This window comes from Xiphophorus maculatus, chromosome 8 (assembly GCF_002775205.1).
Source record: "Xiphophorus maculatus strain JP 163 A chromosome 8, X_maculatus-5.0-male, whole genome shotgun sequence".
NCBI lineage: Eukaryota > Metazoa > Chordata > Actinopteri > Cyprinodontiformes > Poeciliidae > Xiphophorus > Xiphophorus maculatus.
In genome coordinates, this window is record NC_036450.1 from 2,676,657 (window position 1) to 2,703,548 (window position 26,892).

At 39.6% G+C, this 26,892-nt stretch overlaps 3 protein-coding genes across 3 annotated transcripts; 2 read left to right on the forward strand and 1 right to left on the reverse strand.

The window, feature by feature from the left end:
• Positions 1-3,851: 3,851 nt before the first annotated feature.
• Positions 3,852-7,660, reverse strand: dnajc25 (DnaJ heat shock protein family (Hsp40) member C25). Its single transcript, XM_005813209.2, has 5 exons — positions 7,290-7,660; positions 6,468-6,620; positions 4,871-5,241; positions 4,694-4,793; positions 3,852-4,208 (listed from the first exon to the last, which is right to left on the reverse strand). Exons 1-5 carry the CDS (start codon positions 7,581-7,583, stop codon positions 4,086-4,088), a joined length of 1,041 nt encoding a protein of 346 aa, XP_005813266.1. The 5' UTR covers positions 7,584-7,660; the 3' UTR covers positions 3,852-4,085.
• A 2,272-nt stretch (positions 7,661-9,932) lies between these two features.
• Positions 9,933-17,078, forward strand: LOC111609580. Its single transcript, XM_023338791.1, has 3 exons — positions 9,933-10,163; positions 10,244-10,394; positions 14,110-17,078. The coding sequence occupies exons 2-3, from the start codon at positions 10,258-10,260 to the stop codon at positions 16,739-16,741; spliced, it is 2,769 nt and encodes a 922-aa protein (XP_023194559.1). The 5' UTR covers positions 9,933-10,163; positions 10,244-10,257; the 3' UTR covers positions 16,742-17,078.
• Positions 17,079-19,051: 1,973 nt separating this feature from the next.
• Positions 19,052-26,003, forward strand: LOC102219172 (myb-like protein X). Its single transcript, XM_023338676.1, has 8 exons — positions 19,052-19,145; positions 19,996-20,032; positions 20,811-20,952; positions 21,289-21,730; positions 22,357-22,608; positions 22,686-22,891; positions 23,699-24,978; positions 25,219-26,003. The coding sequence occupies exons 3-8, from the start codon at positions 20,819-20,821 to the stop codon at positions 26,001-26,003; spliced, it is 3,099 nt and encodes a 1,032-aa protein (XP_023194444.1). The 5' UTR covers positions 19,052-19,145; positions 19,996-20,032; positions 20,811-20,818.
• The last annotated feature ends 889 nt before the right edge of the window (positions 26,004-26,892 follow it).

Sequence of the window (26,892 nt, forward strand, 5' to 3'; positions counted from 1 at the left end):
AGAATGAAAAACTAAAAGTAGAGAATATTTAGGGGATCCTGCTGTTACTGTGAGTTTCTGGTTATAATGAGGCAAGTTTTATGTTTTTCTTTCATGTTATGGGATATAAAACTCATTAAAACCAGAAAGTTTGTCAAAATAACACGATGAGTTTCAGATTCTGTTAAAACGAGAAACGTTCGAATCAGATGTAAAAGTTTCTAATAAAATAACGAGATGAGTTTGAAATAATTAAAGCAGAAAATTAGTTCCTGTTTTAATTAGATGAGTTTTAAACCTCACTTTAACCAGAAACTTTAACATTATGAGATAAAAATCATTAAAATGAGATGCAAACCAGTTAAAATGAGTTGGTTGTGATAACAATTTCAGTTTTACGTCTCCCTATAAACCATAATAAAATACATATGAAGTATAATTTTATGCACAGAGTTTGATAGTTTTACACAGAAGCCAAAGAGGAAACCACTAGAACTTGAAAATCATTGTTCCTCCAGTTTCACGTCCTCTGATCTTATCGCATCATTTCTGTTTTTTCTCAGACCAGAAAAGACGATTAGTTTAAGTTACAATGTTTTAATCAGCAGCAGATTCATGAGTTCAGTTTTTTATTAAAGTTTATCTAGTTATAAAACTGCAACATGTCACATTCATAAAAACTCGTTTTGGTGCCAAATTCAGAAAATAACCCAAACCTATGGCAGAAAAAATGAAGTAAATTTCAATTAAAACAAATATTGAGATGAATCTCAGAAAAATTCTAAAAAACAAGAAATTTCTGAGCTACGAAAGTCGAACATTTGTGAGAGAAAAAAAACGGACATTTTGACATTAACCTGAAATTTTCTGGAAAAAATTTGAAAGTTTCTGAGCAACAAAAGTTGAAAATTTGAGGAAAAAAACAGAAATCAGAATTATTTAGAATTGTTTTTAGACAATCTTAGAAATTGTGTGGAAAAAAAAACCTGAACATTTCTGGGCTCCAAAAAAGTTAGTTGTTTTTTTTGTTTTTTTTCCACGAAAAAATTCGGAAACTTTTGGATAATTTTCAACTTTTAAAACTTTTAGTTTGAAAAGGTGGAAAAAAACCTAAAATTTTTTAAATCATCACAGAAACTTTTCATTAATTGTTTTTTCTGAGATCATAAAATTGTAATTTTTGACTTTTTGAAAAATTTCCAAATAAATTTCTGCAAAATTTTTGAGGTCAATCTCAAAATAAATTAAATTTGTTTTCTTGCAAATTTGCTTCTTTTTTCTGTCTCCAATCGGCCCAATGTGCCATCGTACCGCTCCGTCATGGCCGACATCAGAAAACAACATGACTTATACGTTTTAAACTCAAATATTCCTCCATGGTTTTCATACCAGATTTTAATCTATTATTTTTTTCTCATCATCTTTTCTAAAAAAATCTTCCTGAGAACCAAAGAAAAAATTTGTTTTCCAATTTCTGTATTTATGTGATTTCCTACCTATTTAGGCCAAAATGAACATCTTACCATTTTATGTTTAATTTAAATTTCACAGAATGTCCATTGTAGTGGACATCAGGACGATTTCAGTCTAAATTATGACGGAATTCAAAAAATTGAAAAATGTGCAGATTAGTGATTAATGAACCACATTAACCCAAGAAGAGGTCAAATCTGAAAAATACATTTAATAACCAGAAGTTGTTCATTTCAGTCTGTTGCTTGTTACTTGAAATAAAAACCAAAAATGGCTCAAACTGCATGGTGTCCAAGAAATGAAGACTTTATTTATTTTTACTTATTTATCTTTTTATTTATTTTGAACATGGTAAATGTATAAAATCACATACATGAACACTTCAGAATATCAGCTCACATGGCCTTTCTTGGATTCCCCAGAGTCAAAATCTTCTGGACTGAAAAATCAAAAGTTCCAGTTATTAGCAGGAACATGATGAGGAATAAGTTCTCAAAGTTCTCAAAGGGTTTTCCAGCAACTGGAACCATTAAGATGAACCAAAGAGTACCAAACCAAACCAGTAGCCAGAAGAGAGTCTCAGCTCACAACGATGTGATCCTGATAAACCTGTGCTGACGGCCTCCACCGTTTATGGGAAGATATAAACGATATTTGCAGTCGATGGTCAAACAAAGAAAAAACTCGTCCAGGATTTTTATGACCAAATGTTGAGATTTCATCGAATGTCAACCAGAACCAAGAAATGGACATTCCCATCACAAACGACTGGACAAACATTCAAATTAATCCTGGCCCATTTAGCACATTTCCTGCTCTCCCTCTGGCTCTGATGGTTCGTTCAGACCAAACCTGTTCTGACCGTCAGGCAGATCTGGTTTACATCCAAAGTCTATGTGGAGGAGCGCTGGGGGCCGAGGAGGAGAGCTGGGGGCCGAGGAGGAGAACTGAGGGCCGAGGAGGAGAGCTGGGGGCCGTGGAGGAGCGCTGAGGGCCGAGGAGGAGCGCTGGGGGCCGAGGAGGAGCGTTGGGGGCCGAGGAGGAGCGTTGGGGGCCGAGGAGGAGAGCTGGGGGCCGTGGAGGAGAGCTGGGGGCCGAGGAGGAGAGCTGGGGGCCGAGGAGGAGAGCTGGGGGCCGAGGAGGAGAGCTGGGGGCCGTGGAGGAGAGCTGGGGGCCGAGGAGGAGAGCTGGGGGCCGAGGAGGAGCGTTGGGGGACGAGGAGGAGCGCTGGGGGCCGAGGAGGAGAGCTGGGGGCCGAGGAGGAGAGCTGGGGGACGAGGAGGAGAGCTGGGGCCGAGGAGGAGAGCTGGGGGCCGAGGAGGAGAGCTGGGGGCCGAGGAGGAGAGCTGGGGGCCGAGGAGGAGCGTTGGGGGCCGAGGAGGAGCGTTCCGAGGTCTAGAGCGGTGCAGTTTGAACCGTTTCCATGACGTTCCACATAGACTGTGAATGTAAACTTGACGCTCAAAACACTTTTTACATGAAGCACCAAGGGAACACGTTAAATTTGAAGCGTTGTCTACAGAGTTACTGTAGTTACTGTAGGGCTAGAAAGTACCTCAGAGTAGGAACAAAACATAAACCTCAACTAAACGTCCACTATAATGGACTTTAGTGTCTGGACCGGGTCTCAGGAGGAAATCAGAACATATTGCAGAAGGTATAGAATATGAAGAAGTACCTCAGAAAAACTTTCAAGAAAAAAACTTTGTTTCAAAAGTTGAACATTTTTGACTTTTTGACTGGATCTGGTGTTTTATTTTTAATCACTTATAAACAGATAAAACAGGATTTATAGGAACCAGATGGTGATATTAAAAAAACCCAACAGTTTTTATAAACAAAGTCTTGATCTGGATTTATTTTTTCAGCTAATCTGAACAAATACAGTTTATCACCATGTAATCGTAAACTTTTTTTTTTGCAATTAGCCCAATCAGACCAGATCCCAGTGAAAACTGTTCTATTTTCTGCACCAGAACAGAACCAGAACTTTAATAAAAACATTGAAACCATTTTTATTGAACCGTTTCCTAAAAACCTTGAAGCTTTTCGTCCCTCTGAAGTCTAAACTTCGGCCATTTTGTCGCGTTAGCCCAACATTGCATAGCCGTTAAACAATGGCGAACAGAAAGCAGCACAACACGCCACAGCACTCACCATCGCCCCCGGAGGAACGCTGCGGTATTGCAGGACAGACGGCGCTCAGCTGTGCAGCATCGAACCGTCGGACGCTGCAGGCACGACAAAAAAAACATTCATCTGTTTATCAACGGCTTCATCAGCAGCAGGAGGTTACGTGTTGCTGCCTTTTTAAAGGACACTTATATTTATATTTCAGGCTTAAAAGGCGGAAATGTGGAGGAAATAACACAAATATCACAAACGTTTGATCTTAAATATAAACTGGATCTGATTCTTTTAATGGGTAAAAATGTTAGAATACAGAAATAAATCAAGCTTCAGCTCGCAGTTTATTCAGTCACTCTGAGGCGTCTGTAGGAAAACATCTGTAGCGACGGCTGCAAACCGCCGGGCTGGAGTCCGCCGGCGCCGGGCCGGGTCGGGTCGGGCCGGGCCGGGCGTTGAGCCGGCGCTGAGGCAGCTGTGTTGGTTCTGGACAGGCGGCGCCGCCGTCAGTCGTCTGCAAAGGTCAGCCGACCCGGGCCTTCGTTCTTCATCCAGCGGCGGTACCGCTTCATCTTCGGGTCGGTCGCCAGCTTGACCTTCATCTCCTCCTCGCGCTCCTTCCTGTACGCCTGGCAGGAAAACAGGAGAGAGTCAGAGAACGGATAACAGGAAGGCCATTTAAAACCAGGCTCTGATTATTAAAACATTAAAACAGAAACTCTGGTAATTACAGCGCAGTGTTAGAGCCAGGCGAAGAAAACAAAGTTAACGATGAAAATAAAGTCGTAAAGTTACGACAAAATTTAACAATAAAGTCGAAATAATATAAGAATTAAAACGTACAGAATGACTTTATTCTTGTTTTATAATAATTATTCTCATATTACTTTTATTCTATTATTAGTAATTTATTCCAGTAATTTTATGTCTTTATTCTTGTATTATTACTTTAGTAATAAGACTTTTTCTATTGTTTTAAAACTATAAATATATAAATCTGGTTTTGAATCAGTTAACAGTTTGGGAGTGAACGTGTTTTATTTATTATTTTTAAACCTTCAGAACCAGGAAGTGGCCTCTGATTGGCCCAGAGTTTCTTAAAGGGGCCTCGTACCTCGTAGTTTTCTCGGACCCACAGCTGTTTCTCCAGGAACGTCTGCTTGGCGTTTTCCTCCAGACTGTCGAACTGCGCCTGCGACAGCTTCATGTTCCTCCTGATGAGAGCAGAACCGGGCCGTCAGAACCTCAGCCAGAACCCGAGCGGCGCTGGCCGGCGCCGGCCGCCACTGACCTGATGAGGTAGAGCTTCTCCTCCTCGCCGTACTCCTCCCGGCAGACGGTGAAGCGGTACACCCAGCGGGCGTACCACGCCACGTAGCGGCTCAGGTAGAAGGGGAACAGCGCCATCTGGCACAGCAGGATGTCCGACAGGCTCGGCTTCTGGTAGCCGCCCTTGATGTCGATCTTGTTCTTGATGATGTCACGGATCACTTCCTCTTCCTGCTCGCGGATTTCCTCCTTGGAGCGCCGGTTCTTGCCCTTCTCCTTGGTGCGGCTGAGCAGGCCCTGCTGCTTGGCGATCTCGGTGGCCTGGATCCGGTACTTTGGGACGGTCACCAGGTAGTTGATGGCCTTGTTGTAGCTGCTGCACCAGCTGACGTACTGGAGAGCAGACACTGGTTATACTGGTTACACTGGTTATACTGGTTACACTGGTTATACTGGTTACACTGGTTATACTGGTTACACTGGTTATACTGGGCCAGGAAGAGGCTGGAGGAACACTTCAGAACCACAGATCTATGTGGATCAGATTCTAAATCTAGATTCTTGTTTAACACGTTTTTATTTATTATAACCTCCAGCCAGCAGGGGGCGCCGCGCACCCATATTAACGTCATTTCCTTTATTCTACTTTAATAAATTAGTAAATAATATTTTAATTAATAAATGAATAACATCCTAATAAAATCAAAACTAATTTATTAATACATTTCAGGACTTAAAAATAAATGTTTTATTTATTAACGCAAAATAAATGTATACATTATTAATAACTACAAAATAAAAGTCACCATGAAATTAAAAATAATAAATGTATTTGCTCTTTATTAATAAATTAAATAAACAATATAAATGATAAATGTCCTCATGAAAACTAAATGTAATTATTAATAATAATTTTATTTATTAATAAATTTAAAAAATGTTAATTACATTTCTATTTATTAATAAATAGATTTATTTATTGACATAACAGTTTTATTCATTATTAAAATATAAATGTTCCCATGAAATAAAAACAACAAATAAAATATTTTAAAGAGCTTGTTTTGTCCATCAGAGATTTGATAAATTAATTTATTTAATTTGTTTATTTTTTATTTCATAAGGATGTTTTATTTTGTAAACCCACTTTACGTTTTTTAGGGGTTTTTGTGAAAGAAAAAATAAGACATCCATTTAAAAAATATTTAAATTTTTTCATTTCATATGAAAATGTTTATTATTTGGTGGAGTATTTATTAACCGTTAATAACAATATTTATATATTTATATAATTTTGAATAAAGCTGCTCTCCATGCTGATCTACTGTCAGGAAAGATTCTGTGATTATAAATAGTAAAAATTGGAGAAATTTAAAATAAAACGTGTTTAACGTTCCTCTCCTTGCTGATGCGTTTACTGACTAAATAAAATGTAGGACTTTTCAGTTTAGATGAATTTGATGCTCAGGAAGAAAAAACTAAGATCAGGATCTGAGCAGCAGAAACAAGTTTAGTGTCGACATGATGCTGGTTCACAAAAACTGAGAGGCAAAGCAGCCGGAGTCCAGAGAAACCCAGAACCAGAACCAGAACCGAGTCTTCGAACGCGGCGCTCCTACCTGGACGGCGGAGATGGCGCAGATGGTGACGAGGATGACGATCCTGACGTCGACCTTGGGGGCGAGGCGGCGGCGGTAGTAGGCGTAGTAGTGCTGGTAGTATTCCTCAGGATGGTCCAGCATGTAGTCGTAGTCGCGCCGCGAGTCTTCATCCTGCAGACAGACAAAAACTAATCAGGAATATCCAGCATTACTAGAACAATACCTGAAAAAGTTTAGAACGGGGAAAAACTCTCCTCTAAAACCAAGATGGCGGCTTTAGAAGGATGTTTGTACCAACTGTGAAGCACGGCGCTGGACGGGTGATGATCTGGGTTTGGCTGATATCTGAGTCAGTAATGAACGTTTCTGTATTTCATCGTGTTCTAGAGTCAAATGAAAGAAAATCTGAACCAAAAATCCAAACGGAACAAATCCAGGTGGTCTAGTCAAAGTCCAGACCTCAAGTCTTTGTTTTACGAGAAGTCGTATGAAAATAAAGTTGAAATATGAAACTTTATTATTTCAAATTTAGTCTCGTAAAACTTTTTTCTCTAATTAAGACTTTATTTGTAGATTATTTTGACTATTTTTGTATAATTTTATTCTAAGTATTTTATTTTTTCTAATACTCCGTAGCAGATAAGAACCACTAGAGATGACGGAGCAAAGAAGAACTTTTCATAATATCCAGAACCTTCTGGACAATCCTGAGAGTCTTCAGTCAGAGGCTTCTTGTGATTCGCTGCAATGCGGACTGCTACAGGAGATCCTTCCTTATCACAGCAACATTTAAATAAAGTTTTCTGAATGAGAGTAAAGTGAGACAGAACCGTTTCTAACCTTCAGTGTCTCATAAGCTGTAGCAATCAGCAGGAACTTCGTGTGAGAGTTCTCCTCATCTCCGGGCTCCTCGGGCCGGTACCGGTCCGGGTGGTACCGGCGGGCCAGCTGCCGGTAAGCCCTTGCGATCTCCGCCTTGGAGGCCTCCCGGGAGACTCCCAGCACGTCGTAGCAGACCTCCGTCCCGCAGTAGAGCCCCTCCAGCAGCGCCGTGGCCGCGGGCAGCGACGACACGGAGAGCAGGAGCACCGTGAGCCGCCACAGGCCGCGGCTCCGCTGCGGGAACACGACCATCTCTCCCCGCTGCTGCTGCCGCTGCTGCTGCTGCTCAGACACCGAGCTCCAAGCGCCGTCGCATTCTGCTTACGTCACAACAGCGCCGGAAAAGAATGTTGACTCCGATCAAAATAAACTTTCAGGTTAGAGCCGTTAATGTCTTATAATTTTCAATTAATGATAATAATAATAATAATAATAATAATAATAATAATAATAATAATAATAATAATAATAATAATAATAATAATAAAAACCCGGTTCTGATTGGTGTAGGAGATATTTCTGACATTCTTCTCGCATTTTTCTTGTAAAATGTTGGAGTTTAATTTTTTATGGCTTTGATTAAAAAGAGAAAATATTTGCATAAGTGATTTATTTTTGATTCATTAAGATGTTTCTGGTAAACATCACGACTCACTGCAAAGAAATGACATCTTGCAACAAATGTAGCTCTTGGATGACTTTATAAAAAGTTTTAATGAAAAAAAAACTCTTTCAATAATGGAGCAATTTTAAAGACCGAAAACATGTTTTGATTCTTTTGTTTGTTTGTTTTTGTCTTATTTGATCTGTACCTACACGTATCATTTATATTTGAATTGATAAAAGTTTATTACAATATTTAAGGATTACTATCATCGCTTTTGTACAATCAGCAGGTTGAAGGAGGCGTCACTCCTTGGTCTGCTCCACAAGAACTCACTGATACAACCTCTGCAGTTCAGGTATATTAAAATACGGCTACACATCTGCTTTCAATAGAAGATCTTTGCCTCTAGGCCCAAGTGATGACGTTGCATACAAGTATGCCACCTGCAGGCGAAGCGAAATTCAGTTTAAATACCGAGAGATTTAAAAGTCTGAAGAAGAAAGCAGTTTCACCTTAATGACCTTCTGAACCCACCTTGTCTCTAAGGTCCAGTCAACCTGGAGTCCAGTGACTGGAGCAGCAGCAGCAACAGACCAAACTGACCAAACAGGCCAAACTGACCTCAGAGGAATTTCAGTTTTTGGAAAACACTGCAAAACATTTTTTTTATTAGCACCAGTTCCAACCTTTGGTAAACGTTGATCACCCAGTGATTCATTGAGTCTTATGATCCCAAACTGCTGATCATCATGATCACCTTCATTCTGAGCAACTGGAAAACTGGACCCTGCAGACAGACGAGTTTGTTTCCTATACATATCAGATCTTCATACAAACGTCTCACAACTGTTGCTTCAATCAGATCCAGGTCACTGGAATGCCAATCATTAGTCACAATATATTCATAAACCTGAATATTGTCACCATAACATTGAAAAGAAGGTTATGGGAAAACATCTCACCTGCTTTTCAGATATTTTAACATTACATACCGTTGGTGTTTCCATAGTTTCCATGTTGTAACTACAGAGGCGTCTTTGGGCCATTCTAGATAAATTTATGTTTAAAGAACTCAGAAATTTTAATAATCTTAGAAATTAAAAAAACAAGGAAATTTCTTATACCCAACAATAAAAATATGTGAGGAAAAAAAACTAACATTTTCTAGCAAAATCTTAGAAATTTTTCAATTTGGACATTTTTAAATGTGAAAAATCTAAAATTTGCTTAAAAAAAACCTTTGAAATTCTGAGAATAATTGAAGAATTATCTACAAACACGATGAATTATCTGAGCTCCAAAATTTAAAAAAAAATTAGAAAAAAATCAGGAATTTTGAGATTAATCTGAGAAACTTTCTAGAAAGACGTGGAAATTTCTGAAATTAAAAAAATCTAAATTTTCTATAAAAAATCTTGATTAATCTCACAAATATTCTAGAAAATCTTTTTCTGAACTTCAAATATTGAAAATTTGTGAGATTAATCAAGATTTTTTTAATAGAAAATTTAGATTTTTTTAATCATAAATGACGGGGCTTCCATACTGGAGACGTTGTAGATAGAAAAAAACGTAAAGGTGTAAATTTCTGCCAAAAAACTCTGCAACTGAGAATAACCTGAAAAATGTTGTAGAAAAACATGAACATTTTTAAAAAGTTGAAATTTTTTGACTTTACAAACCAAGAAATGTCCCAGTTCGTTTTAGAAATTATCTGGGAGTAATCTCAAAAATGTAGGATTTTTTTCTATCAAACTTTTGACTTTTAAAACTAAGAAGTTTCCAAATTTTTTCTAGGAAATTTCAGAGTTTTTTTGGCAGAAATGTACTTCTCTATTTTTTTCTTTCTTCAATTTACCGTCACACATGGCAGATTTAGTTTAACTTTAGTTCTTTTTGACCATTTTGCATCCAACACAGAAAGATTTCATTAGTTTTTAGCTGCAGCTGTTGGTCAAAACTTTGACAGGATTGAATATTTCAGCTTTACACACAGATTTATGGGAGGAGGAAGGTGGAAAACATCAACCCTGTTGAAAAGTGCTGATGGAGGCTGAGTGTACAAAGCGAGCGCTGTAGTCAGGGGAGAGCGTTATTTTTAGCAGGTGCAGCCCTTCACATCCATCAGACGGTTATTGGCTCTCAGAGCGTCGGTACAAATCAGCAGAGCTGTCAGCAGTGTCTCCACTCAGATTATCGCCGGTGAAGCTGCGTCTCCGCAGGAGGTCTCATTCAGATTTCACTATAATCCAACGCAGGCCGAGCGATGGAGATGCTAACGGCTCTGTGGGTCTGCTTCCTGCAGGATCTGGGCCAAAGATGTCCGGTGAGAAGAACCCAGAGGTGGTGGGATGCGACGCCTCCATCATGAGGAACGTCTGGGAGATCCGGATGAGGGAGTTCAGACAGAGGATGCTGCTGGAGCAGGAGCGGCTGGAGAGGAGCGCGCTGCCCGCGTGAGAAAACTAACATTCAGCAAAACTCTACTGTGACGTCATTTTAGATCAACTAAAACTAAACCCAACCGGGACGAATCTGTCCGTGTTTTGTTCTGATCGAACGAGACAGAAAGTCCTGCTGTCAGCTGAGAGACGTCCAAATGTCCAAATGTCCAAATGTCCAAACTGTTTGACATTTTAGATCCTGAATCGAAACCAGAGGCTGAAGTTTCATCCTGCAGAAACTGCAGCCGACTTTCTTTTGGCATGAAATTTGTTTTCAGAGTAAATATTAAATTTAGTGCTAAATTAGAGATTATGAAAACTTTAACAGCAGCTATAGACCTTTAATGTCCTTCCAAACAATCAGAAGTTGATCAAAGATTCTGCAGGGATTTTTTTTAAATGTAAGTTTTAATGATTTTTCTTCCTGACTCTAACTGGGTTTGGTAATCAGATTTTTAAAACTTTATCTCCATCTGTAGATAAAGTTTTGCGTTTTGAATTCACTCTGATGTTTGATTTCTCCCCGAAACAATTTTACAAAAACAGCCAAGAAACTAAAGTTTTGAAGATTCTAAAATTTGAAGGTTTTCTTTATTTGCTTTCTTAAACCCGTTTTCACTCCGTCCCTTAAATTTGACCCGTTTTAGATGATGCACAAATTCTCAATGCTAAAAAAGTTATTTTGAAGAGATTCCTGACACTAAACAGATTTCAGAACACTGCAAAAACACAAAATGTTACCAAGTTTTTTTTAAATCTAGTCTCAATTAGTGCAATTGAAATGATTGACAACTAACTGACAAGTGACTTTTCTGCAAAAATATAAGAATAATTATTTAACATTCATAAAAAGTACAAGAAACTAATAATTTTCTTAACCTAAATGAAGATATTATTTAGTTAATTAATTGTTTGGTGAAGATTTTCTGATTTTTGGGCTTTTTGTTATCAGCAGTTTGAAAGAGAAACTGACCTCATTTGACCTCATTTTCTAAATAAAATCTACAAAAAATAAAACAAAGTCCAAAAACAGATCTTACAGACTAAACCCAGGATTTTACCTCCAGCAGGAAGAATCCCAACAAACCTTTAAATGAAAGGTTCTGAAAAGCTTTCAGAATTTGGCCGGCAGGTTCAAATTCACAGGAAATGATGAAAGACGCTGAAGAAAAATAATTAATTATGCAAATTTTGATTTAAAAAAAAGCAAATGCAGCAGAAAAACAATGCAAATGCAGACAAAACATAAATGCTCCAGACCACTAGGGGGAGTCGGCCACTAAATAATATGGGACCAGATACTCGTCATACTTCCTGCATTTTATGATATTATAGAGCCGCATGGACATTTTCTATTATTACAATAGAACAGCAGCATATTTACTTATAGGTAACATTACAGACTCCAGACTCCCCCTAGTGGACTGGAGGACTTTTGTTTTGTGGCACTAGTTTGCAACGTTCTATATTTTCAGTTTTTTTTTCTGTTTGCAGTATTTTCCTTTTTGCTTCTGTTTCCTGTGTTTCCAGCATTTTTCTGTTGCATTAATTTAGTTTGTTTGGGATTTAATCTGGTTTCGTTTTGCGCCTGTGGGTCGCCGTACTGGAAGGCAGACAGAAATGAACTGTTATGATCAGAAATGCTTAGAGTTACAGGAAGATCTGTCTGTTTGGAAGGAAAATACACAGAAATAAAAGATGGTTTGAAAAGGTTTTCAGGTAAGAAAAATATAGTTTTAAACTCAACATAAATAGAGCAAAAACAAAAACATGCAACAATGAACCAAAGTCACTTTCCTCCAGCCATATTTCTGCTTTAGTTGCTGTATTTGTATTAAATGTCTTTAATCATTTTGTATTTCTTGCTTTACAAGTTGGGTTGTCAGCATGTATTTATTAATATCTCAGTTCCAGTTCACTCAGGTTTATTTTAATGCCAGCTGCTCTTCATCCAGTCTGATACAGAGATCAGTCACAGCTCTAACCTCAAATTTAATGTTTTATTAAGTGTGAACATCCTTGTGGCTTTAAATATTAATTTATCAAATTATTCTGTAAGAGTTAATTTCTCAGAAACATCATGATGATGGAGAAACGACGATGTGACCTACCAGAAACCTGACCCACCAGAGCAGCAAAGGTCACCAGTTAGCTTTGCCACCAGATCTCCACAAAAGGTACCGGTCCAAGAACGCATGCCATGTCTCGACTTCCAGAGCCGCCTGAGGAGCCCAACAGATTTAGCGGGAGCTGAAATGAATACTCTGACAGAGTGACACGGTGATTTAAGGTGCACGCTGCAGGGATTTTGTGTTTCATGCTGGGAATTTTTTCTGCTTTCAATCGAACGTTTCCTGAACTCTGATAAGAACCAAAAAATCCAACCCAAACATCAGTCTGGGTTCGGTTGAAGTGAACTCTGGTTCAGTTTGAATGCATATGTGAACACCAAGCAGAGCAGAGACCTCTCCAAAAGCAGGAAGCGGACTACAGGGCAGGGCATTCTGGGTAAATACAACCAAAACAAAATCGCTAGTCTAGCGCCAGCGGGAGAAACGACTCGTGGTTTTTAGCCAAAGACAAAGAAAGAAATCCTACAACCTCTAAAATCTGACGCCTCCATCTTGTTTACATCTGGTGAAGAAGAAAGTTGCTCTCAGTGTCTTCAGAGGTTTTTGTGTCGTTTCCTTCATTGGTTCATGGTGCAGCGCCCCCACAGGCCAGGAGGGGAACAGGTTGCTGAAACAGTTTGGTTGGTTTGACTCAGAGCAGAGAGAAAGTTGCAGCGGTGCTTTTCCCAGAAAATTTCTGAGCTCCAGAAGTTTAAAATTCGCAAGATTAAAAACAAATACATTTTTAGATTAATCTCAGGAATTTGGGGGGGAAAACATGAAAATCTTTGAGTTTCAAAATTCAAAGTTGAAAATTTTTCACTTTTGAATCTCAGAAGTTCCCAATGAAACAAATAAAGTTACTCGTTAATTATTCAGGTGTCACCAAACATTTTATGGCAAAACTGGAAAAAACTTCCAACTTTATTTGAAGTTTTCACTTTTTTCCTCGATACCAGATCTGAAAATATGCAAAAACAAAGAAAAACACCAAACATTTGTTTCCTTGTTGAACTAAAATCTTCGGGTAAATAATGTACACTAATTGTATTTTTACTTTTTCATGTGCGATCAGTGTCATCTGATCTACTAGCAGCAGGACATAACAGATTTTCTATAAATAAAAACATTGTTGTTTTTGTTAGCTGCCAGATGTTAGCATCAGTTTACCCCTCAGTAACTTTACCTCAGACTACAAAAGGTTTTCATCATCACAGCCTGGATATAAACAGAACAACCAAATTTACTCCAGAACAAGAAATCCAGAATTATTGCCTCGTACAGATTTTCTGGAGCATATTGTTCCTTTTAGTGTTGGTTGGACGATTATCTTTAAAATCAGACCAATCTAAATAAACAGTCAAAAGGTCTTAGAAGTGTCCAAAATGCTCAACGATGTACGAAACATTTCTGGAGAAATCCTCTAATCAAGAACTAAACCACTTTCATATAATTGGTGTTTAAAGGAGGATCTACCAAGTTTTTGCTTAGCAAACCTAGAAAATTTATGTTAGGAACAAAAAGTTTGAACTGCAGGTTTAATAGGTCAAGAAAAAAAAGGCTAGCTGTGTTTTATTAACTTTTTTCCCCCTTTTGTTCTTTTTTTGTTTGCACAGCATCAACAAGCAGTGGGCAGATCGTATGACTGCCAAGATGGGGAAATACAAAAGAGTGGAGAGGAAAGTTACACCTTCCGATATCCAACCAGACGACAACATCTGGAAGAGCAAGCAACCGCTGGTTCCTCAGGGAGTTCCTCTTGGCAGAGGTCCGGGTTCTGGTGGCAGACCAGGAATCCCGGCAAAAAGCTTTTCTGCTCAAGCCCCAAATCTCAAGAACAAAAAGGTGCAAGACAAGAGTTTCAACAAACTACAGCTACTCATGTCAATCAACAAAACTCAGCCGTCGTCTCTGGTGTGGGGCAAGGCTTGGAAGTTCAACAAGTCCTTACCGTCACCAGCAGAGGGCGCAAGTCCAGACTGGGGGCAGTGCTGGATGTTTGCTCCCTATCAACCTCGAGCCGAAGAAGGTAAGCCTTGGCCAAACGAGCCCAACCTGGTGGATCCACAAAGCTATCATCTCTGGAGAAAAGCCTTTTACAAGATGGTGGAACCACAGGCGCTAGACCTGAATCTGCCCGCTGACCAATGGCAGACATCCTGGAAAAGATTTGAGAAAATCAAGAAAGATTCCGGTGAAGATGAAGAGGAAGCCTCTAAACGTGGATTCTTCACTTCCCTGGTGGAAACCCAGCACCAAAATGAAATCTTGTGTTCATCAGAGTGGAGTGATTCCTGGACATCCACCAAGCCAGGCAACGAACGTTTATTGAATGCAACAGTTGCTGACAACAAAGATATGGGAAGAGAAATAAACCCAGAATGGGAGGAATGTTGGAGGCTTCTCAACCATCATGGCAGCAACAGCTTCAAGCTTCCTCGCCATCAGAAACCTCTCAGTCCAGAATGGGCCAGTTCATGGAGAGCAGCAGCCGACGTCTTCAACAACAAACAGAGTTCCTCTCAGAACCAACATCATGGCTTTGACAATCACAGCCTGGAGAGAGATGGTTTTCACAAAATCACCTCCCCAACTCGCAAGAGAGACCTTCAGGTCTGCGATAAATTTGAGGCGATGAGCGACTGGAGCAAGTCATGGGAGATACCGAAGAACAACTCAAAACCTTGTGCGGAGATAGATAAAGTCCTCAAAGCCTTGCCGCCGAAGATAGATGTTGAGATTCAAAGGGTGGAAAAGATCCCTCAGGTCAATTACTCGACAGAGAAAGTAGATCCAAGGTACGAGCAACTAAGACGTAATGTGATACATCACACAAGGAGAGAACTCCCCGAGTCAAAGATACTTCTTCTGAAGCACCTGCAGAAAATACTTCCACCTTCTGAATGGAGGGATTCCTGGAAGGTAACAAAACACAGAATGAGACAGGAAAGGAGAAGGTACAAGCCGGATCCTGTGAAGCCTTTCAGAGAGTCTGAGAAAGGGGAAGATTCAAAGCCCAATGCCTTGGAGTGGAAAGACTCCTGGAAGTTTACCTGCCGGCCCCTGAATCAGAACCCTGAGCTGTGGCAACAAGGTTGGTCCACCTCAACGCAAGTCCAGGTGAACTGGGAGAGGCACCAGAGTGAGATTTCAGTGGAGGAATTCCCTAAAAATGGCCCAACAAGTGAAAGGATTTGGGGAGAATCCTGGAAGTTCTCAAGGCACCAGCATCGATCAGAACCTGCAAATGCCAAAGATCAAGTCGGCAAAGTGAAGTTGAATGTTCCTGATAACTCAAGAGAACATGAAAGTCAGGCCAAGTCCATATCAGATTGGCAAGATGCCTGGATGATCACAGAAACAGAGATGAGACACGATAAACCATCGTTTGCTCAGTGGAGGGAATCCTGGAAGTGGTCTATCTACCACACACCACACTGGACTGGACTGGTATCAACAGACAAGTGGGTGGATGAATCCAGTGAGATCCAACGCCCAAAAAGCATTATGTCCTCAGAAAGAGTGAAAGCTAAAATGAACAGCTCCTTTGACAACAAGATATTTGGCCAAAGATACCCTGAGAAAGAGTGGAGCTCCTCCTGGAGAACCAAATCACTTCTAAGCAATCAATCAAGCAAAAGTAGTTCAACTCAGCAGCAACATCCCATTCTGAGTGAGTGTGGATGTAAGTGGGGAAGATCTTTCAGACTTGCCAACCCAACGCCCCAACTGGATCAGCCCTGGATTGAGTCTTCCCAGAACCCTGGTTACTACCAGGTTTTATGGTCAAGCAAAAACAAGATACAAAACATAAATAAAAATAAATCCAACCTAAACAAAGTGTTTGCTTCTGCCACACTTTGGGCAAACTCCTACCGGTTCCTGCAGAAACCCAACGACCAGCTTCATACCAAAGGTAGATCCAAAGTACTCAGTGATCAAAGAGTGATTTTACCAACAAAGATCAAAACGAGGAAGCAGCTGTATTCTGGCATGGAGAAGGAGAAACAGTCCGAGAGGAAGTGGGCAGGATGCCACCTCCTGGGTAAAACCCAACCTCGTCCCAAGAAAGGCAGCGGTTCTGACAGTAAGCTCATGCCTGAAGACAGCGTCTATAAGAAGATCCTGGAGGAATGGGGAGAGTCTTGGAGATTCTTCATCCGTCCTGAAAACCTGAAAAAACAGATGAGCTTTAAATCAATATCTGGTTGGGATGAATCCTGGAAGTTCCTCTTTCCGCTGTACTGACAAAACAAAAACAATCTCTTCAAGAAATGAGTCACTCTGTTGAACCCAATGATCTGCATTTCCCATAAAATGGAAATGTCTTTTTGATAGTTAGCGCAGAACAGTGTGGATGGAAGGTGAGTTTCAGGCAAATAAATCAGAACAGTATAGTTTTAAATAGCTATTTATGAAAAAAGGCAAAGAAGAAGAGGGATAAGGATCTTATGAAGAAAAGTGTAGGTGTAGCTTTAATATGGGAATATTAAAACAGTTTGAGAAAGAGAAAGATTCACAGGACTGTCTGATGATGAAGGTGAATGAAATGCTAAAGTCTCCTGAATAAAGGAGTAAAAACAAACAGTATCATGTCTTTATTCAGTCTGTTACTGCAGGAGTTTCCTCAACGTTACAAACCAAACAGAAGGTTCACTGACTCCATCTAGTGGACAGATCTGGTAAGACATGAATCATTGGTTTACTTCATTAGCTTCATAAATATAAACTAATCTTTTTGTTTTAGTAGTAAAATGAAAAAGCCACAAATAACTTAAATTTCATTCTGGATGTTTTTAAAAACACATTTAATCCTTAAAAATGAAGCAGAAATACTTTCTGTACTTATTAGCATAAATATATAGATATTTTTTAGATGAAGCTCCAGTCCTTCCAGTGATCTTTATAGATCCCAGTGTTGTGGCTCTGGTGTGATTTATAGGTTACAAGTTACCAGATAATGACTGATTCAATCTCTAGACCAATTTAGACAACAGCGCCATCTAGTGGCAACAGGAATAAAATAAAAATGTATTTTTATTTTCACCTGGAAACAGAAATGAAATAAAGAGATGAATAAATAACAACAATAAACAGAACAGCAACAATATTAAAATAATTATATACGTCCAGATTTGTGACCTTCTGTTGAATTTTGTCAATTTAAACTATTTTCACGATTCATAAAGTTTGGTAAATCCAACATAATCCGGAAAAACACCAAATCAAACCCATTTTCTGGTAAACTCCTGTGTTAGCTGACAGCAAATGTATGGAAACCTAAACATGCCACGTGGTTGTGTTAAAAATAGAGCTGGCAGTTCTGTGACATCAGCAGCAAAATGATCTGAGCGTCTCGTTACGGTGAAGGAGATCTGCTGCTGTGGAGCGACACAACAGCCACTGCGCATGCTCAGACCGCACAGAAACCCAGCGCACATGTAGAAAACACACACACACACACACACACACACACACACACACACACACACACACACACACACACACACACACCCCAACACACACAAAGGTTCTGGTCATATATGAGGAGATCATAGTTTAGGTTTACACAAACAGCTGCTCAATATTTCAGCTAACAATCACATTTATTAGATAAAATTTGACGTTAAACTAATAAAAACGGCAAAATCTGCTCCCTGCTTTCCTTATTGGCCTAAATCAACGTGATAAACAATCCCAAGTTCACTGGAGTTTGAAACTGCTGCTTTTCTAACTTCCTTTAGCAGCTAGCTGTGCTGGGTTGCTAACTGTAACCTGTATGCAAACAGGAAACAGACATACTGATTTTCTAAACATAAATAAAATGGATAAAAGCAAATAACTACATTAAAAATGAAAATAAATAAATAAATAAAATATAAAAAACTAAATAGAAAAACACAAAAATAAAGGCAACAAAACCCAAATAAAGGAAATATTAAATAAAACCAAAATACATTAATAAAAATAATACAAAAATAGATAACTAAGCAAAAATTAAAAACAATCAATAAATTAATAAACTAATGAAAACTACAAAAAATGAATTAGAATAAAATAAATCAAACAAAATAAATTAATAAATATAAAAACTAAATAAACTAATAATTTTAACCAACAGAAAGAAAAAACGAGAAAATAAAAACAATTAACATTGTTCCAGTTGTTTTCTTCTTCTTCTCTGTTTTAAACACACAATTTGCTGAAACTGCATTTAATCACAGTATTAAACATTTTGCATAATTTATGTGTTTTTTATTCCAGTAATTAAAAATGTAACATTAAATTAACACCATATTGGTTATTTTATATAAAACCTGTGCATCTGTCCATCATTTATCAACCTGTCGAAAACACAGCAGCTTTAAATGCCTGTTGTTCTATTTTTATGTCTCTGCTCCTCCTGGCCGGTTTGTTGCACCTGTTGAATGAAGATTCGTTTCACTAATGTGTTTTTCATCTAATCCTTGTCTGTTCCCGCCGGCCGCCTCGACCCGGCTCTAAATTTAGAGCAGCAGCCCTGGATGTGTTGTGATGTAAAAATAGGAGGAGGGAAGCCGGCTCGTTATTCAGGACAGAGAGTCAAACTTCCAGCTGAAGGAGCGTCGAGACGACGATCAGTGGAGAAAACAGGGCGGATTCAAAGAAACAGGTCAGAATTAAGTCTTTTTGTCTTTTTATCGTTTAGCTTGTGATGTTTTCCGTCTGTTTCTGGGATTCTGGTTTTGCATGTTGACATTTTGGCGCTGAAACATCGATGGTTTGAGGCTCCATGAAAACACTGGAAGCTGTTAAACAGGAACAGTTTAACTCCAGAAACTGCAGAGCAACAAACGTTTGTTACGCTGAAGTTGGACCAGAAAATGTGTCAAATGGAGACATTTTTGTTCCTGCTGGTTGTTGCTCACTAGCTAATCAATCGCAGCTCGTTTTCAGGTGATTATTTATTAAAAATCAGAAAATAAACATCGAGCCTGAAAACATAAAATTGCGACGGACTGAATGTTCTGTCCGTGTGGAAAATGTTTGAGTTTTATTTAAGGGTTGAAATCCTCCTGACAGACTTGAGCCTCGGCTCTGTCGGCTAGTGGAGCTGATGTCAGCCGGTTTCCATGGCAACGGGTGTGCGTTTAGTGAGAGAAGAAGAATTTGAGTTGGGATTTTTTTCCGCGTTATTTTCCCTTTACTACGCAGCGCTGCAGCCGCTGGGTCATTTCTTTAATATCTTTAATATTTAGTGTTAAAGATTTAATTGAAATCTTTCGCTCTGTGAAACATGTTTGGGTTTCTTTGGGGAAGCGTCTCAGACGGCAGGTGGTCGAGGATCCCTGAAGTCATCCTCTAATTTTACGGAGCTTATTAAGACGGATGAGGCTGAAATGCAAAGTAAATCCTCCAGACGATCGTCTGATGCTAGTTTTAAAATTAGCCGTTCTTTAAAAACCTCTGACTGATGCTCTTCCATTTTCACATAACAAACTAAACATTTTCCATATTTACAGGTTTCCAGTTATTCAAAGTCAGCTGGAAAACAAAGAGGTAAATAAGAGTTATTGTGTCGATGGACAGAATATGATTTAATATCAGTGTTGATTTAATATCAGTGTTGATTTAATATCAGTGTTGATTTAATATCAGTGTTTATCTCCATATTCCTCAGTTTGGAGGTTCTTGTTGCCGGGCAGAGTTTAATTTTAGCTTGTTGTTTTCATTCTCTGAGCAAATAACTTGCGACATGTTGTTCCTGGCACTAACTGTATGGAGGACTGATCCTGCCCAAATGATCCAAAAATCTAGAAATAAATAAGTGACTTGGCAATGTTAATAATTTGTTCTTCCAAATAAAAAATAAGAAAATTAGACAGTGTGACATAAAATATTTCTTTGTAATTTCCAACAATATTAATCTAACATTGTCACTTCTATTTAACTTTCTATTATTTCCAAATTTATTGTTTTATTAGTTTAGTTTTTATTTTATTATTTATTGCTATTTATTTAGTCTTTTTTATTTACTTAAATTGAAAAAACAGAATAAAAATATTAAAGGAAACTAATAAAGCAATAAGTTATTGAATGGATTGAAAACGCTTAATAAAAGCCAACAATGTAATGGTAGCATTTATGCTAACATCTTAGCTAATTATGACTCAAAAGCTATCTTCCACAGAAACTTTGATAATCAGACTAATACACAAGCCTGGTTTTGATTTATTTTACTATAATTGTTCTATTTCTTTTGTATTGTTGTTAAAAATGTTGTTGTAATGCTGCGTCACAGTGATAATAAACCTATTTTTCTGTACGTTTCTCACAGGAAACACGATGTTGTCCAAAAAGGAAGAGAAGAGATCGTTCAGCAACGGCCGTCTCAGAGACCAGTGGGAGAAAATAGCCCAGAACGAGGCGGACCAGTGCAAACAGGAGGCTGAGCGGAAACAGAAAAGCTCCATTAAAGTGTAAAGATCAAAACATTTATTCCTTCACAACTTATTTCACCTAAATAAAACAGTAAAATTGACACAAATAAAAACAATAAATATGCATTTGTCTCACTAAAAAAATCAGGTACGTTGGGAAAGTTCTTATATTTTACATCTTGGAGGCAACATTTGAAACATTTTAGTACTTTATTATTATTATTATTATTATTACTATGGGCAGTTTTGTCAGGACCAGACCTCCGTATATAATTGACTGATTGAAATGTAAGTGAATTCTGTTTTCTTAGTCCATGTAAAACAAGTTTTTCATATTTAACCTAACAGATTGTTTTCATTTTCTTTTTGCTCCAGTCTTTTCTCAAAGTGGACCTACCACTGGTCTAACGGAGAACAGGTCATGGATGAGATTTCCGACTTCAGGAGGGCGACGACCCGGACAGACGACGAAGAAAAAAAGCCTAAAATTAAATTCAAAATCGTTCCTCCACCTCCAAAAGTCAGAGCGGAGCCTCCGCCGCCGCCGCCGCCGGCCCCCAGGAGGTCGTCCTCCCCGAAACGCCACAGGCAAAAACGCAAAGTGGAAGTGGACGTGTTTCGTTTGTGCTGGAGGGAATCCTGGATGAGCCTGAAACCACCAAAGTACCTCTACCTGAAGGCCAGAGAGGCTAAAGAGAGGAGGACGCTGCTGATGACCCTAGAGTGTCCCAGAAGCAGGAAGTACAAATCAAAGACGTTTGGACCGGACGCGGACGGGACGGGTCCGATTCCTAAATGGGGTCATTCCTGGAAGCAGGTCAGGATGGATAGATGGCAAACTCCCGCTAATGCGCTAATAGCAGAGCTAATTTTTTTGTTTAGCGCTTTTTGCTAACGTTCAAAACATTTCCACTAAAAACTATGTTAGTATAGCGTTGTAGCATTAGCTTCCACTAAAAACTATGTTAGTATAGCGTTGTAGCATTAGCTTCCACTAAAAACTATGTTAGTATAGCGCTGTAGCATTAGCTTCCACTAAAAACTATGTTAGGATAGCGTTGTAGCATTAGCTTCCACTAAAAACTATGTTAGGATAGCGTTGTAGCATTAGCTTCCACTATTATTCGTTAGGTATGTTACTGTGTACTTTAACATTAGGTTAGACTAAATACAGTGTTGTTTCATTGTTTTAGCATTAGCTTCTGCTAAATGTGTCATTGGTGTAGCACTTTAAGGGTTAGCAAAGCTAACTTTAGCTAGCCGTGTCCACCACTGTGCCATTGTGGAACTAATTATTCTTTGAGAGGTCAAATCTCACAATAAAGGTCATATGTAGACATGTAGGTTTGCTAATAATAGATGGGATTTGAGAAAATGGTTGAATCACAAACATAAAATCAACCAAAACAAAATGTTTTCTCTAAATGTTTCTCTTGTTTCCAGGTGAAAAGCCCGGCTCAGTCAGAGCAACCAGAGGACAGAGACTTTGAGTGGGACGTTCTGTTTGAGAGGACGCTGCTCACAAAAGTGGAAATAGGAGAATATGGTCTTCCTTCCTGGGCCGGAACATGGAAGATCATGAACTTTCCCTTCAGGCAGCAGAAGAAGAACTGGGACTGCGGTTGGGAAAGTTACCAACAGGAGCCGAGCGACAAGTCCGATAAGTTCGACCTCATTCAGGAGCAGCTGGATCAGGTGGGGCCGTTGCTTTCCAGAGTTTCAGCTCCAAATCTGACTGACTAAAAAAAATCTGTGTTCTGGCCTTTAATTAGGACGAGCCTGAAGGTTGGGAGGATTCATGGAGGCTCTCTGGAGCAGAAGATCCGACGGACGGGCCGGCCACGTTCACAGCAGAAATGAGCGACTGGCTGATGCCAGGATGGAGCAAATCCTGCCTGCTGGCTGCAGCTCCTCCTGAGGAATACGAAGAGCGGCAGAAGAGCTGGAGCTCCTGCTGGGGCTTCCAGCAGCAGATCAGGTGGCTTCAGCCTCAACAGCAGCAGAACCTCTGGGAGGCAAAACGTTCCCATCCCAGCTCCCTTTACCTCAAACCACAGAGTTAGCTGGTTAACCCCAAAGCGCTAATAATTAGCATTAGTTCTGCTAATGCTAAAGCGCTACAACATCATGGCATTTAGCGAAAGCTAATGCTAAAAGCTAAATTTAACCATGTTGACACCTAGCATGTGTCACAAGAACATGAGAGGAAATGGACCTGCTGCAAGTTTACATGAACTTCAAAATAAGAGCATGAATATGAATGTCTAAATACATGAAGAAATTTTAACAGTCGAAAAGAAAAACTTCAACACAAAAATCAAAGTTTATTCAACTGAATGTTTACAAAACGGCAAAAAATAATAAAATTAGCGCTTTAGAATTTATTCCAGATAAATTAGCTTCTAATGCTAAAGCATTAGCCTATAAATCACACAAGTTTTAGGAAATTATTATGTGAATTCTCATACAGTAACCTGAGTTCAAAGTTTAGTGGAGCTAAATGCGCTAAAAGTTCAAATAAAATGTAGCTCCAGTGTTAGCACTGGATGGATAAACGGTTGGATGGATAAACGGTTGGATGGATAAACGGTTGGATGGATAAACGGTTGGATGGTTGGATGGATGGATAAACGGTTGGATGGATAAACGGTTGGATGGATAAACGGTTGGATGGATAAACGGTTGGATGGTTGGTTGGATGGATAAACGGTTGGATGGATAAACGGTTGGATGAAATCTGATGTTTTCTTATGTTTTTCCAAACTGACCTCTGGTTTCCCCTCAGGTGGCGTCAGGCGTCCATCTTGTCCGCCCATCACCATAGCAACCAGATGAGCAGGAGACGGAGAGCCATAAACGTTTTCCTGTTCTTCGGTCTGGACCGGCCTGGTCTGAGCGACTGGACGGAGGCCTGGAAGGGTCCAAAAGGACAGAAAACACAGGAGGATGACGAAGAGCGGGAGGAAGGAGCCGGAACTGAGGAAGAGGAGGATGAAGGAATGGAGGAGGAAGAGGAGGAAGAAGAAGAGGAGGAGATCAGGACAGAAATATTTCAAAACTTTAATAAGAACAAAGGTCAGGAAAAAGAGGAAGAGGAGGATGAGGGTGTAGATGAAGAGGAGGAAGATGAAGATGAAGAAGATGAGAAAGAAAATGGTGAAAAGGAAACGGACAGAGGAGTCGATGAGGAGGAGGAGAGTGAAGATGAGGAAGAGGAGAAAGATAACGGTGTCAGAGTGATGAAGGAGGATGAAGAAAAATGTGACAATGCAGATGAGGAAGAGGAGGAGGAAGAGGAAATTTATGAGGAAGAGGAAGAAAACGACAAAAACAAAACGAAGAGTCAAAAGCTTGAAACTGAGCAGAGGAAGAAGGATGGTGAAGATGAGGAAGAGGGGGATGCTGAAGATGAGGAAGAAGAAGATGAGGAGGAAGACGAGGAGGAAAATCAAGCCAATGATGAAGAAAGACACGAAAATGCCAGAACAAAAGAAACAGAGAGTCGAGATCCAGTAACTGAGCAGAAGAAGAAGGATGCTGAAGATGAAGAAGAGGAAGACGGGGAAGAGGATGAAGAGGAAGAAGAGGAAGAGGATGAAGAGGAGGAGGAAGAGGAGGAGGACAGTCAAGCCAATAATGAGGGAGAAATGCAAGAAAACGGAAAATCAAAAGAAACGAAGAGTCGAGATTTAGGAGAGCAAAGGAAGGAGGATGGTGAAGATGAGGAAGAGGAGGATGGTGAAGATGAGGAAGAAAGAAAGGAAAACAACAGAGCAGAAAAAGACGAGAAGGAGAAAACGAATGCCACAAAGTTGGGAAAAGACAAAGAAGAAGATGATGAAGAGGAGGAGTTTCTGGACTTTGATGAAGAAAGAGGCAAAACTAAAGGAGATGAAGAGGAGGAAGAGGAGGGAGAGGAAACAGATGAAGACTATGAAGATGCAGATGAAGAGAATGAAAAACAAAAGAAGGAAAAAGGAAAAGAAAAGGATGAAGATGTAAACCTGAAAGAGGAAGAGGAGGATGAAGAGAGCCTGGATTTAGAAGATGATGATGATGATGATGAAGAGGAAGAAGAAACAAACAAAAAACAAGGAAAAGAGGAAGAGGAGGAGATTAAAGACGAAAGGAAGAACAACAAAGATGACAAGGAGGAAGATGAGGAAGATGATAGGCTGGATGTAGAAGATGAAGAAGAGGAAGAACAGAAAGTAGATGAAGAAGAAGAGCAGAGAGAAAAAACGGAGAGAAAAACAGAAAAGAAGGAGGAAGAGGAGAAGAAGGAAGTTTCCAGTCTGGATGTAGAGGATGATGAAGAGGCTGATGAGGAAGAGGATGATGAAGAGGATGAAGATGAGACAGAAGAAAACGAAAAGCAGAAAGACGAAAATAACGACGAGGATGAAGATGGAAACATTGACAGGATGAAGATGGAAACCAAAGAAAGACGCTGCGAAGAGGAGAACAATGAGGAAGAGGAGGATGAGGAAGAACATGAGAGCTGTGAGGAAGACGATGAAGAGGAGGATAGAAAGATGGAGGTGGAAGAAATCAACAAAAACAAAGATGAAGGTGAGGAAGATGGAGAAACTGAGGAAGAAAATCCTGTGGAGGGAAAAGCTGAGAAACAAGCAGAGGAAGAGGAGGAGGATGAAGAACAAGAGAAGAAGAGCGGCGTTCTAAAACAGACGAAGAAGAAGAAGCAGAAAACCAAACCCGGCGCTCCGCTTCACCTGCAGTTCCACAAGCTGAGCGCCTCCTTCTCCTCCTGGCGGCGCTCCTGGATGGTCGCCGTCGCTCACCGCGGAGGAGCCGACGACGAAGACGAAGAAGAGGAGGGAGAGGAGGGAGAGGAGTGGCGAGCCTGGAAGGAGTCCTGGAGAATCTGCCGCTGCAGGAAGACGGACAAAGACGAGGTGATGAGCTTCTCCACGGAGCACCGGAGCCGTCGGGACGCCATACAGGAAGTGGACGAAACCACAAGCAGGAAGTGGATTCTGAGCTGGAAAATGAACACAGCTAACGGCGGACATGAGGAAGAGGAGGAAGATGAAGAGGATGAGGAAGATGAAGATTATGAGGAGAGCTGAAATGTGATCAAACATTATGATCTGAGACATTTTAATGAACGTTGATATCATTTCAGTTTTTATTTTTATTTTTTATTTTTTACCATTTTTAGTTGTAAAAATAACAAAACAACCAAAACTTTCCTGTAAATTACAGGAAAGTTTCCAGCTGCTGTTTTCACCGCTAGCTAAAGCGTTAGCTGCGCTAGCTAAAGCGTTAGCTGCGCTAGCCTGGAGCACTGATGATAAATATTAGCTCTGCTAGCTAAAATCGCTATAACAACACAATAGTTTACAGATGCTAACGCTAAAGCATTAGCTTCTGTAAACTACACACATTTCAGGAAATGATTAAGTTCAAAGGTCAGCAACCCAGAGACTACAGATGAAAACAATCCTTTATGGCCAACACTGGAATATTTGATGAAGAGCATAAAATAAAGTCCTCTGTAAATTCATTATAGGAAATATGAGAAAGTATTTTATGTTTTGTGAAAATAACCTGTAAATTATCGTATAAGTTATCTTTACGTACCAGGAAGGTTCCGATGAGTTTCTGGAAACTAACATTTAAATTTCTCTCTGAAAGTAACGTGTAAGTTCCAGGAAAATAAGATGCAGATTGTTAGAGAGCATCGATTAAAAACTGTCTGTTGATATTTGTACAAAAATGTAAATTGTACATCAGAAATATTTAATAAATTTTAAATAATAAATTGAATCTTTGTTCGTTTTACTCATCCTTACGTAGCTCTGGTGGATGTCAGCGCCTTGCAAATCAAACTATTTTCCTCATAAATTTCATCCAAAAAACAAACTGATCAGGTGGAAAGATAAACAGGAAACAGGAAAAAAGGAGAGAAGAGTTGCCTGCTTGTGGAACATCTCCCTCTAGTGGTGGAACTGCGTC

Excerpts from the sequence above, each read along its gene's own strand:
- dnajc25 (XM_005813209.2), bottom strand. The coding sequence starts at position 7,583 with ATGGTCGTGTTCCCGCAGCGGAGCCGCGGCCTGTGGCGGCTCACGGTG. Across the intron at positions 5,242-6,467 it reads GCGCCATCTCCGCCGTCCAG|TACGTCAGCTGGTGCAGCAG; the intron begins GTAGGAGCGCCG and ends TCTGCTCTCCAG. Across the intron at positions 4,794-4,870 it reads GAGAAGCTCTACCTCATCAG|GAGGAACATGAAGCTGTCGC; the intron begins GTCAGTGGCGGC and ends TGCTCTCATCAG.
- LOC111609580 (XM_023338791.1), top strand. The coding sequence starts at position 10,258 with ATGTCCGGTGAGAAGAACCCAGAGGTGGTGGGATGCGACGCCTCCATC. Across the intron at positions 10,395-14,109 it reads GAGAGGAGCGCGCTGCCCGC|CATCAACAAGCAGTGGGCAG; the intron begins GTGAGAAAACTA and ends TTGTTTGCACAG.
- LOC102219172 (XM_023338676.1), top strand. The coding sequence starts at position 20,819 with ATGTTGTCCAAAAAGGAAGAGAAGAGATCGTTCAGCAACGGCCGTCTC. Across the intron at positions 20,953-21,288 it reads CAGAAAAGCTCCATTAAAGT|TCTTTTCTCAAAGTGGACCT; the intron begins GTAAAGATCAAA and ends TTTTTGCTCCAG. Across the intron at positions 22,609-22,685 it reads TTCAGGAGCAGCTGGATCAG|GACGAGCCTGAAGGTTGGGA; the intron begins GTGGGGCCGTTG and ends GCCTTTAATTAG.